Source organism: Anolis carolinensis, chromosome 6 (genome assembly GCF_035594765.1).
Source record: "Anolis carolinensis isolate JA03-04 chromosome 6, rAnoCar3.1.pri, whole genome shotgun sequence".
NCBI classification, from domain to species: domain Eukaryota; kingdom Metazoa; phylum Chordata; class Lepidosauria; order Squamata; family Dactyloidae; genus Anolis; species Anolis carolinensis.
In genome coordinates this window covers 117609694-117622655 of record NC_085846.1, presented here as the reverse complement: position 1 = coordinate 117622655, position 12962 = coordinate 117609694, and the positions used below count along the sequence as shown (strand labels likewise).

The 12962-nt window shown below is 39.8% G+C and overlaps 1 protein-coding gene and 1 long non-coding RNA gene across 5 annotated transcripts in view; one reads left to right on the top strand and one right to left on the bottom strand.

The window, feature by feature from the left end:
- Window positions 1-1061: 1061 nt before the first annotated feature.
- Window positions 1062-7144, bottom strand: LOC134300017 (uncharacterized). Its single transcript, XR_010007281.1, has 3 exons — window positions 6876-7144; window positions 6633-6756; window positions 1062-2496 (listed from the first exon to the last, which is right to left on the bottom strand). It is a non-coding gene; the product is annotated as an uncharacterized LOC134300017 (long non-coding RNA).
- A 96-nt stretch (window positions 7145-7240) lies between these two features.
- dhx30 (DExH-box helicase 30) overlaps window positions 7241-12962 on the top strand; it is a 39304-nt gene continuing 33582 nt past the window's right edge. For 2 of the 4 annotated variants that reach the window (XM_062984590.1, XM_062984589.1), the window contains exon 1: window positions 7241-7419. In XM_062984590.1, the coding sequence (XP_062840660.1) occupies window positions 7417-7419 (3 nt within the window). In that variant the 5' untranslated portion in view covers window positions 7241-7416. Of the gene's footprint in view, window positions 7420-7440; window positions 7559-12962 lie in introns of those variants that run through there. The other 2 variants (XM_062984592.1, XM_062984591.1) reach the window with 1 other exon arrangement.

The window sequence follows — 12962 nt, the reverse complement described above, 5'->3', positions numbered from 1 at the left end:
CCGCTCCCTGGATTTGAACTGCCGACCTTTTGGTCATCATTATGTATTTTCTAATGGGGGCATTCGTAAAAAACAAAATCAAAGACTGTCCCCCCCCTAATAGTGTTATTAATTAACTAAATGATATTATCTAACACCCCAAAACAAACAATGCCTTTTTCAAACAACCCGGGTACCCAAGCTAGTACAATATAAAACTAATAATACAATATATAATAATATTGTAATATAATAATACTAATATATTAATTATAATACTACTGCCACTCACTCAAATGAAGGCTTTCCTGTGGGGACAATTTCATCCTAGATGTTCTGTTTTTCCTCCAGAATGGACATCCCAGGGTTCCTTGATTTGCATGACCCCGCCCACTGTCTCTCCCTTAACACTTTCCTACCCTTTCCTACGGAACACCATTATCAGAGGAATTGATCAGCAACTGAACAAGAGATTTGGGGGAGAATTCACTATGATTCACAAGAGTTGTACTTGACCTACATCCAGAGAGCACTGTTCACCTAACCAACGATGGATCTGGACCAAACTTGCCACGGATAATGGGACATTCAGTACCTTCACTGATACTGTGGCTTCCACCAACAATGGAATGGGGCCAAACTTGGCACAGAGAGAAGTCCCATGACCAACTGAACATACTGCAGGGGTTAAAGGGAATGGACCCTGGTTTTGGGAGTTGTAGTTTATTTATTTATTTACTACATTTATATCCTGCCCTTCTCACCCCGAAGGGGACTCAGAGTGGCTTACAAATGATATGTACATACAGTTTATTATATTATTAGCATAGCACAATATTAGCATTATATATTACTTTATTGAACTATACCACTATACTGTAATATTATTAGTAACATTACATGTAATACATAATATATAATTACTATTATTATATTGTATTAGTATTAATTGTATTACATTATAATATTATCAATATTATATGTATATACGATATATTATATCATTCTATATTATTGTATATTATATTGTATACTATATATATATATATATATATATATATATATATATATATATTGTTAGCATAGCATGTTAGTGGGGGAGGGGCCCCCAACTAATGGCATAGGAGACAAGATGGAACTGTTCACCTGCATCCAGAAAGCACAGAACCCAGCTGATGTCAGATCTGGACCAAACATGGCACACAGACCCAACATGGCCAACTGGGAGTACTGTCAGGGTTTGGGGATGATTTCCCTGGGAATCTGGGAATTGTAGTTCATCCTTATCCAGAGAGCCCTGAACCCAGCCGATGACGGATCTGGACCAAACTTCGGTGATATCACCTAACATCCCAAAATAAACAATGCCTTCATCTATAAACCCGGGCACTGCCAGGTCCCCAAGCTAGTTATTTTATATGTATATATACATATTGTATATAATATACAATACAATATACAATAATAAATAATAATTAATATTTATTTATTTATTTACATCATTTATATACCGCCTTCCTCCCCTAGGGAACCCAAACAGGTTTACAACATATTATATGATCAATGGACATAATGTATATACATATATTGATAATAATATTATGATGTAATCTTCTATATATATAAAAGAGTGATGGCATCAGGGCAGCGGACAAAACAACAAAACTACAGGCCCGCCAACCTCAAAATTTGACAACACAACCCATCATTCACGGCTCTAGGTTGATACAACAAAAAGAAAAGAAAAAATAAAGTCCTAATTACAGGGAGAGGAATAATAGTTTTTATCCAATTGCTGCCAGTTTGAAGGCTAAGCTCTGCCCACTTGGTCTCCTAGCAACCTCCTCAGCCCAGGGGACAGGCACAGTTAAGCCTCACTTAGGCCTCTTCCACAGATTATCAGATTTTAACTGGATTATATGGCAGTGTAGACTCAAGGCCCTTCTACACAGCTATATAACCCATTTATAATCTTAGATTATCTGCTTTGAACTGGATTATCTTGACTCCACACTGCCATATAATCCACTTCAGTGTGCATACTAAACATAAAGACAACCATACAACAGACATTCAATACCACCACTACCTCAACAATTTCTCACCAACACCACCAGACAACGCCACAGCAATGCGTGGCCGGGCACAGCTAGTACTATATAATACTAATAATAAAACACCATAATAATATTAATTATATATTATATATTACATCTAATATCACTAATAATATTACAGTATGGTGGTATAGTACAATATAGTAATATATAATGCAAATATTGTGCTATGCTAATAATATTTTGTATGTATATATTACCTGTAAGCCGCTCTGAGTCCCCTCCGGGGTGAGAAGGGCGGGATATAAATGTAGTAAATAAATAGGGTTGTTTTAAGTCTTTCGGGCTGTGTGGCCATGTTCCAGAAGTATTCTCTCCTGACGTTTCACCCACATCTATGGCAGGCATCCTCAGAGGTTGTGAGGCATGGAGAGACTAGGCAAGGAAGGTAAATATATATCTGTGGAGAGTCCAGGGTGTGACAAGAGTCCTTTGTCAGTTGGAAGTCAGTTAATGTTGCAGTTAATCACCCTAATTAGCATTGGAAAGGTTTGTCTCTAGGCTGGGGGGCATCCTTTGTTCAGAGTCATTAGCTGTCCCTGGGGCTCCTCTGCCCTCAGTGTTGCTTCCCATCTACTGTTCTGATTTTTGAGTTTTTTAATACTGGTAGCCAGATTTTGTTCATTTTCATGGTTTCCTCCTTTCTGTTGAAATTGTCCACTTGCTTGTGGATTTCAACGGCTACTCTGTGTAGTCTGATATGATAGACTCTCCACAGATATATATTTACCTTCCTTGCCTAGTCTCTCCATGCCTCACAACCTCTGAGGATGCCTGCCATAGATGTGGGCGAAACGTCAGGAGAGAATACTTCTGGAACATTTTGGAAAAAAAAAAGATATTTTTTTTCAAAATATCTTTCTTTTATTCAGAATTTTTTAAAATTTTTCCCACCATTATTTTGCCTTATTTTTCTCTTTTCTCTCATTTTTCCTACTTTACTATAACAAAATTATTGTTCTCCCACTTTCGATGTATACTAAATTTTTTTCATTTTCTCTTATGGTATATGAAATTTTATTAAAAATACAATGAAAAAGAATACATCTGGAACATGGCCACACAGCCCAAAAGACATACAACAACCCTGTGATCCCAGCCATGAAAGCCTTCGGCAACACAGTAAATAAATAAATATATGTATTTGTACAGTAGAGTCTCACTTATCAAACGTTCTGGATTATCCAACGCATTTTTGTAGTCAATGTTTTCAATATATCATGATACTTTGGTGCTAAATTCGTAAATACAGTAATTACTACATAGCATTAATGCGCAATGAACTACTTTTTCTGTCAAATTTGTTGTATAACATGATGTTTTGGTGCTTAATTTGTAAAATCATAACCTATTTTGATGTTTAATAGGCTTTTTCTTAATCTCTCCTTATTATCCAACATATTCACTTATCCAACATTCTGCCAGCCCGTTTACGTTGGATAAGCGAGACTCTACTGTATTGATAATATTATGATGTAATACTATATAAAACTAATAATAAAACACTATAATAATATTAATTATATATTATATATTACATCATAATATCTAACATCATTAATAATATCACAGTATAGTGGTATAGTACAATATAGTACAGTAGAGTCTCACTTATCCAAGCCTTGCTTATCCAAGCTTCTGGATAATCCAAGCCATTTTTGTAGTTAATGTTTTCAATATATCATGATATTTTGGTGCTAAATTCATAAATACAGTAATTACAACATAACATTACTGCGTATTGAACTACTTTTCTGTCATATTTGTTGTATAACATGATGTTTTGGCACTTAATTTGTAAAATCATAACCTAATTTGATGTTTAATTAACTTTTCCTTAATCCCTCCTTATTATCCAAGATATTCGCTTATCCAAGCTTCTGCCGTCCCATTTAGCTTGGATAAGTGAGACTCTACTGTAATATATAATGTTAATATTGTGCTATGCTAATAATATATTGTATGTACATATTATTTGTAAGCCGCTCTGAGTCCCCTTCGGGGTGAGAAGGGCGGGATATAAATGTAGTAAATAAATAAATATATGTACAGTAGAGTCTCACTTATCCAACACTCGCTTATCCAACGTTCTGGATTATCCAACGCATTTTTGTAGTCAATGTTTTCAATATATCGTGATATTTTGGTGCTAAATTCGTAAATACAGTAATTACTACATAGCATTACTGCATATTGAACTACTTTTTCTGTCAAATTTGTTGTGTAACATGATGTTTTGGTACTTAATTTGTAAAATCATGACTTAATTTGATGTTTAATAGGTGTCTCCTTAATCTCTCCTTATTATCCAACATATTCGCTTATCCAACGTTCTGCTGGCCCGTTTATGTTGGATAAGTGAGACTCTACTGTAGTTATTATATATGTACATATATTATTGTATATAATATATGATATAGTACACAGTACAATAATAAATAATAGTTAATATATTTTATATACATATAATATTGATAGTAACATTATAATTTAATACAATATAATACTAATAGTAATATTACAACATAATAATATTAATTACATCTATATATATAAAAGAGTGATGGCATCACGGCGACCCACAAAACAACAAAACTACAGGCCCCCCAACCTCGAAATTTGACAAAACAACCCATCATCCACGCCTCTAGGTTGATACAACAAAAAGAAAAGAAAAATAAAGTCCTAATTAGAGGGAGAGGAATAATTGCTTTTATCCAATTGCTGCCAGTTAGAAGGCTAAGCTCCTCCAACTTGGTCTCCTAGCAACCCAATAAAAAATAATAATAAACACTAAAAATTAATACAATAAAATACTATAATAACAGAAAATAACTAAAAATAATACAAGAAAATAATAAAATATAATAAATAAAAATATAACTTACAATAAAATTAATAAAAAAAATTGCAAATAACGTCAAATAAAAATTACACAACAATTTTCAACCAATACCACCACCACTTTGCCACAGCAACGCGTGGCCGGGCACAGCTAGTATTATATATTACAGGTAATATTAGTAATAATATTAGAGTATGGCGGTATAGTACAATATGGTAAAATATAATGCTAATGTTGTGCTATGCTAATAATATATTATATGTACATATTATCTGTGAGCCGCTGTGAGTCCCCTTCGGGGTGAGAAGGGCGGGATGTAAATGTAGTAAATAAATAAATATATGTATTTGTATATATCAAATATGAATAAATAATAAAACAAAAATAAATTCCCAACAGGTAGAGCAGGCATGGTGCCAACTTGGGCCTTCCCTCCAGGTGTTTTGGACTCCAACTCCCACCATTCCTAACAGCCTACCGGCTGTTAGGAATAGTGGGAGTTGGAGTCCAAAACACCTGGAGGGAGGGTCCAAATTGGCCCATGCCTGTGATAGCCCAACAGGTATAGCCCAGAAGAGGAGAGCAGACCTGAAGGTGACAAACCAGCAAAGTAAATCCCAGAAAAAGAGGAAAGAGAAGAGGGTGAAAAGCCAACAGGTAAAGACAGGAAGTAAAGGCCAGAAGAAGAAGAAGAGTTGAAGGTGAGTCCAACAGGTAAAGCTCAGAAGATGTAAGGCATAAAAGGTGACAATCCAACAAGTCAAGCCCAGAATAAGATCAGACAGTCTGGCAAATACAGGCCGAAAGAGGGGTGAGCTTAATGTGACAGTTAAACAGGTAAGGCCCAAAAAAGAGGAAAGAGTTGAGGCAGGGGTCCCCAAACTAAGGCCCGGGGGCCGGATGCGGCCCTCCAAGGTCATTTACCTGGCCCCTGTCCTAAACTTTACCTGGTCTTTGGAGGTCTCTTTGCTTACTTATAGCCTTATGAGATCGCCTAGATGGTCTTTGAAGGTCTCTTTGCTTAGCTACAACCTTATGAAGCCATCTAGATGGCTTTTGGAGGTCCCTTTCCTTACCTATGGTCCTATAAGATGGTCTAGATGGCCTTTGAGGGTCTCTTTCCTTACCTATGGTTTTATGAGATTGTCTAGATGGCCTTTGGAAGCCCCTTTCCTTATCTATGGTCTTATGAAACCATCTAGATGGTCTTTGAGGGTCCCTTTCCTTATCTATGGTCTTATGAGACCATCTCGATGGTCTTTGGAGGCTTCTTTGCTTACCTATGTCTGAAATGACTTGAAGGCACACAACAACAACAATCCTAATTTTGGACTATTTCATCCTAGTCCGGCCCCCCAACAGTTTGAGGGACTGTGAATCGGCCCTCCACTTAAAAAGTTTGAAGACCCCTGAGTTGAGGTGACAGTTCAACAGGTAAACACTAGAAGAGGGGAGAACTGAAAGGGATAAAATCCAGAAGAAGTGGGGGGGAGAGAGTTGAAGGCGGTAAAAGATAAAGGTTTTCCCCTGACATTGTCCAGTTGTGTCCGACTGTGGGACTTTGTGCTCATATCCATTTCTAAGCCAAAGAGCTGGCGTTGTCTGTAGACACCTCCAAGATCATGTGGCTGGCATGACTGCATGGAATGCCATTACCTTATCACCGGAGCGGTACCTATTGATCTACTCACATTTGCAGGTTTGGAACCGGCTGTTAGGAATGGTGGGAGTTGGAGTCCAAAACACCTGGAGGGAAGGCCCAAATTGGCACCATGCCTGAGGTAATCCAGAATGGAGAAGGCCTGGAGGTGAAGCCTAAGATAAAGAGGAAAGAGTGGAGGCTGGCAGCCCGACAGGTGAACCCAAGCAGGAGGGAGGCCTGGGCGGGGTTAAAAGAACTCACCTGAGCGGCTCCCGCGTCCCCCTGAACTCACCTGCCTTGCCTCGCCTGCCCCGCCCACTTCCCTTCCTGCTTTCCCTTTAGCCCCGCCCACCGCCTTCTCCCATTGGTCCGCCCCGTTGCCTTGGAGACAGAGCGATTGGGGAGGGAAAGAGCCCCGCCTCTCCTTTTTTTAAAAACTCCTTGCCTCGCCTGCCCCGCCCACTTCCCTTCCTGCTTTCCCTTTAGCCCCGCCCACCGCCTTCTCCCATTGGTCCGCCCCGTTGCCTTGGAGACAGAGCGATTGGGGAGGGAAAGAGCCCCGCCTCTCCTTTTTGTAAAGACTCCAGCTTTCGTTTCTCCCTTCAAGCCGGCACTTCCGTTTGCGTCAGAAGGAAAAAAAACCGGAAATGGATGAACCGCCTGCCGGGAAATGTAGTTCGGGGTTGCTGTGAGGGGGAGAGAAAAGGAATCAGCGGGCCGGCGAGAGAGGCTGAGAGAGAGAGAGAGAAGGGAGGAAGGAAGGCAGGAAGGAGGAGGCCGCGCGGAGGGAGACAGCCTATCCTCTCCGACGAGGAGCCGGAGGGAGAGGCCTCATGGTAGGAGGAAGGAGGCGGAGGAGAAATAAGGATAATCCTATGGAGGGAGCCTGAGGTGATGGAGGGGATGGAGCCATGGCCGGAGTAGGCCTCTCGGGGGGATCCGGGGCCTCCTTTGTGTGATGGACAGGGAAAGCAGGTGATGGTGGTATTACTAATCATAGTGGTGATAGTCTTGATATTATTAATAAAGGGGTTTTTGTATGAATGGGGGGAGGCTTGAAAGGATGGGGAGAAGGGGCCTGCTTGGGGTATTCAGGGGAAGGGTCTTTGTGTGATGTAGAGGCGAAGCAGCTGAGGAGATATCAATAATAATAATAATAATAATAATAATAATAATAATAATAATAAATGTGGTCTTGTATGAATGAGGGGAGGCTTGAAAGGATGGGGAGTGGGAGAAGGGGCCTGCTTGGGGTATTCTGGGGAAGGGTCTTTGTGTGATGTAGAGGCGAAGCAGCTGAGGAGATATCAATAATAATAATAATAATAATAATATTAATAATAAATGTGGTCTTGTATGAATGAGGGGAGGCTTGAAAGGATGGGGAGTGGGAGAAAGGGCCTGCTTGGGGTATTCAGGGGAAGGGTCTTTGTGTGATGTAGAGGCGAAGCAGCTGAGGAGATATCAATAATAATAATAATAATAATAATAATAGTATTAATAATAAATGTGGTCTTGTATGAATGAGGGGAGGCTTGAAAGGATGGGGAGTGGGAGAAGGGGCCTGCTTGGGGTATTCAGGGGAAGGGTCTTTGTGTGATGTAGAGGCGAAGCAGCTGAGGAGATATCAATAATAATAATAATAATAATAATAGTATTAATAATAAATGTGGTCTTGTATGAATGAGGGGAGGCTTGAAAGGATGGGGAGTGGGAGAAGGGGCCTGCTTGGGGTATTCAGGGGAAGGGGTCTTTGTGTGATGTAGAAAGGAAGCAGGTGAGGAGATATCAATAATAATAATAATAATAATAATAATAGTATTAATAATAAATGTGGTCTTGTATGAATGAAGGGAGTCTTGAAAGGATGAGGAGTGGGAGAAAGGGCCTGCTTGGGGTATTCAGGGGAAGGGGTCTTTGTGTGATGTAGAAAGGAAGCAGGTGAGGAGATATCAATAATAATAATAATAATAATAATAATAATAATAATAAATGTGGTCTTGTATGAATGAGGGGAGTCTTGAAAGGATGAGGAGTGGGAGAAAGGGCCTGCTTGGGGTATTCAGGGGAAGGGTCTTTGTGTGATGTAGAGGCGAAGCAGCTGAGGAGATATCAATAATAATAATAATAATAATAGTATTAATAATAAATGTGGTCTTGTATGAATGAGGGGAGGCTTGAAAGGATGGGGAGTGGGAGAAGGGGCCTGCTTGGGGTATTCAGGGGAAGGGTCTTTGTGTGATGTAGAGGCGAAGCAGCTGAGGAGATATCATAATAATAATAATAATAATAATAATAATAGTATTAATAATAAATGTGGTCTTGTATGAATGAGGGGAGGCTTGAAAGGATGGGGAGTGGGAGAAGGGGCCTGCCTGGGGTATTCAGGGGAAGGGTCTTTGTGTGATGTAGAGGCGAAGCAGCTGAGGAGATATCAATAATAATAATAATAATAATAGTATTAATAATAAATGTGGTCTTGTATGAATGAGGGGAGTCTTGAAAAGATGGGGAGTGGGAGAAAGGGCCTGCTTGGGGTATTCAGGGGAAGGGTCTTTGTGTGATGTAGAGGCGAAGCAGCTGAGGAGATATCATAATAATAATAATAATAGTATTAATAATAAATGTGGTCTTGTATGAATGAGGGGAGGCTTGAAAGGATGGGGAGTGGGAGAAGGGGCCTGCCTGGGGTATTCAGGGGAAGGGTCTTTGTGTGATGTAGAGGCGAAGCAGCTGAGGAGATATCAATAATAATAATAATAATAATAATAGTATTAATAATAAATGTGGTCTTGTATGAATGAGGGGAGGCTTGAAAGGATGGGGAGTGGGAGAAGGGGCCTGCTTGGGGTATTCAGGGGAAGGGTCTTTGTGTGATGTAGAGGCGAAGCAGCTGAGGAGATATCAATAATAATAATAATAATAATAATAATAATAATAATAATAGTATTAATAATAAATGTGGTCTTGTATGAATGAGGGGAGGCTTGAAAGGATGGGGAGTGGGAGAAGGGGCCTGCTTGGGGTATTCAGGGGAAGGGGTCTTTGTGTGATGTAGAAAGGAAGCAGGTGAGGAGATATCAATAATAATAATAATAATAATAGTATTAATAATAAATGTGGTCTTGTATGAATGAAGGGAGTCTTGAAAGGATGAGGAGTGGGAGAAGGCGGCTGCTTGGGGTATTCAGGGGAAGGGGCTTTGTGTGATGTAGAAAGGAAGCAGCCGAGGAGATATCAATAATAATAATAATAATAATAATGATATTAATAATAAATGTGGTCTTGTATGAATGAAGGGAGTCTTGAAAGGATGAGGAGTGGGAGAAAGGGCCTGGTTGGGGTATTCAGGGGAAGGGGCTTTGTGTGATGTAGAAAGGAAGCAGCCGAGGAGATATCAATAATAATAATAATAATAATAATAATAATAAATGTGGTCTTGTATGAATGAAGGGAGTCTTGAAAGGATGAGGAGTGGGAGAAAGGGCCTGCTTGGGGTATTCAGGGGAAGGGGTCTTTGTGTGATGTAGAAAGGAAGCAGGTGAGGAGATATCAATAATAATAATAATAATAATAATAATAATAATAATAATAATAATAATAATAAATGTGGTCTTGTATGAATGAGGGGAGTCTTGAAAGGATGAGGAGTGGGAGAAAGGGCCTGCTTGGGGTATTCAGGGGAAGGGTCTTTGTGTGATGTAGAGGCGAAGCAGCTGAGGAGATATCAATAATAATAATAATAATAATAATAGTATTAATAATAAATGTGGTCTTGTATGAATGAGGGGAGGCTTGAAAGGATGGGGAGTGGGAGAAGGGGCCTGCTTGGGGTATTCAGGGGAAGGGTCTTTGTGTGATGTAGAAGCAAAGCAGCTGAGGAGATATCAATAATAATAATAATAATATTAATAATAAATGTGGTCTTGTATGAATGAGGGGAGGCTTGAAAGGATGGGGAGTGGGAGAAGGGGCCTGCTTGGGGTATTCTGGGGAAGGGGTCTTTGTGTGATGTAGAAAGGAAGCAGCCGAGGAGATATCAATAATAATAATAATAATGATATTAATAATAAATGTGGTCTTGTATGAATGAGGGGAGGCTTGAAAGGATGGGGAGTGGGAGAAAGGGCCTGCTTGGGGTATTCAGGGGAAGGGGCTTTGTGTGATATAGAGACGAAGCAGGTGAGGAGATATCTATTCTTATTATTATTATATTAATATTAATAATAAAGGGGGAAGGGATGGGGGTCTTCTATGAAAGGATGGGGAGTGAGATAAGACGCCTGTTTGGGGGTCTTTGTGTGATGTAGAAAGGAAGCAGGTGAGGAGATATCAATAATAATAATGATGATGATAGTGATAATGTTATTAATATTAATAATAAAGTGGAGGAAAAGGGATGGGGGTCTTGCATGAAAGGATGGGGAGTGGGAGAAGAGGCTTGTTTGGGGTACTCAGAGGAAGGGGTCTTTGTGTGATGTAGAGACGAAGCAGGTGAGGGGGTATTATTATTATTAATAGTGATAATATTATTAATATTAATAATAAAGAGGAGGGAAAGGGATGGGGGTCTTGCATGAGAGGATGGGGAGTGGGCGAAGAGGCCTGCTTGGGGTATTCAGGGGAAGGGGTCTTTGTGTGATGTAGAGACAAAGCAGGTGAGGAGATATCAATAATAATAATAATACTATTAGTATTAATAATAAAGGGAGTCTTTTATGAATGAAGGGAGGCTTGAAAGGATGGGGAGTGGGAGAAGGGGCCTGTTCAGGGTATTCAGGGGAAGGGGCTTTGTGTGATGTAGAAAGGAAGCAGATGAGGAGGTATCATTATTATTAATAGTGATAATATTATTAATATTAATAATAAAGGGGAGGGAAAGGGCTGGGGGTCTTCTATGAAAGGATGGGGAGTGAGAGAAGAGGCCTGTTTGGGGGTCTTTGTGTGATGTAGAAAGGAAGCAGGTGAGGAGATATCAATAATAATAATAATGATAATGGTAGTGATAATACTATTAGTATTAATAATAAATGGAGTCTTGTATGAATGAAGGGAGGCTTGAAAGGATGGGGAGTGGGAGAAGGGGCCTGTTCAGGGTATTCAGGGGAAGGGGTCTTTGTGTCATGTAGAGGCGAAGCAGGTGAGGGGGTATTATTATTATTGATAGTGATAATATTATTAATATTAATAATAAAGGGGAGGGAAAGGGATAGGGGTCTTGCATGAGAGGATGGGTAGTGGGAGAAGAGGCCTGCTTGGGGTATTCAGGGGAAGGGGACTTTGTGTGATGTAGAGACAAAGCAGGTGAGGAGATATCAATAATAATAATGATAATGGTAGTGATAATGCCATTAGTATTAATAATAAAGGGAGTCTTGTATGAATGAAGGGAGGTTTGAAAGGATGGGGAGTGGGAGAAGGGGCCTGTTCAGGGTATTCAGGGGAAGGGGTCTTTGTGTGATGTAGAGACAAAGCGGGTGAGGAGATATTATTATTAATAATAATAGTGATAATATTAATACTAATAACAAAAGGGGAAGGGATGGGGGCCTTGTATGAAAGGATGGGGAGTGGGATAAGAGGCCTGTTTGGGGTATTCATTGGGGGTCTTTGTGTGATGTACAAAGCTGCCGGTCCCAATTCAAGGTGCAGGTCATGACCTATAAAGCTCTGACCGGCTCAGGACCAACCTATCTCTGTGATCACATCTCCCCCTATGAACTGGCGCGAGCCTTAAGATCCTCTGGAGAGGCCCTCCTCTTCGTCCCGCCACCATCTCAGGCACGGTTGGTGGGAACGAGGGAGAGGGCCTTCTCGGTGGTGGCTCCCTGACTCTGGAATACCCTCCACTTTATTCTCGTTCCGTAAAGAGCTGAAAACTTGGTGGTTTAAGAAAATTTTTGAATAGAGCCCCTAGACCCTTCAGCTATGCCCTTGTTTAGCTTTTTATCCACCCTTGCCCACCCGGTATTGGAATACCTGGCACAATTAGCACTTTATAGTTGGCCATTCCAACGCTAAATCTTGGCCACTGTATTTGGACTCACTGATGGAGTTCTGTTATTAGGTTTTAAATTGTGGATTACATGTTTTCTTGATTATTTGTTATGCACATCTGTTATTGTGTCTAATATTTTAAATTGCTGTATTTTAACTGACTGTATGTTTTTAATGTTGGAAACTGCTCTGAGTCCCTTGAGGAGATAGGGCGGTATATAAAGTTTTTATTATTACTATTATTATTATAAGCAGGTGAGGAGATATCAATAATAATGATAGTGATCATACGATTAGTATTAATAATAAAGGGGGTCTTGTATGAATGAGGGGAGGCTTGAAAGGATGGAGAGTGGGAGTAGGAGAAGAGGCCTGTTTAGAG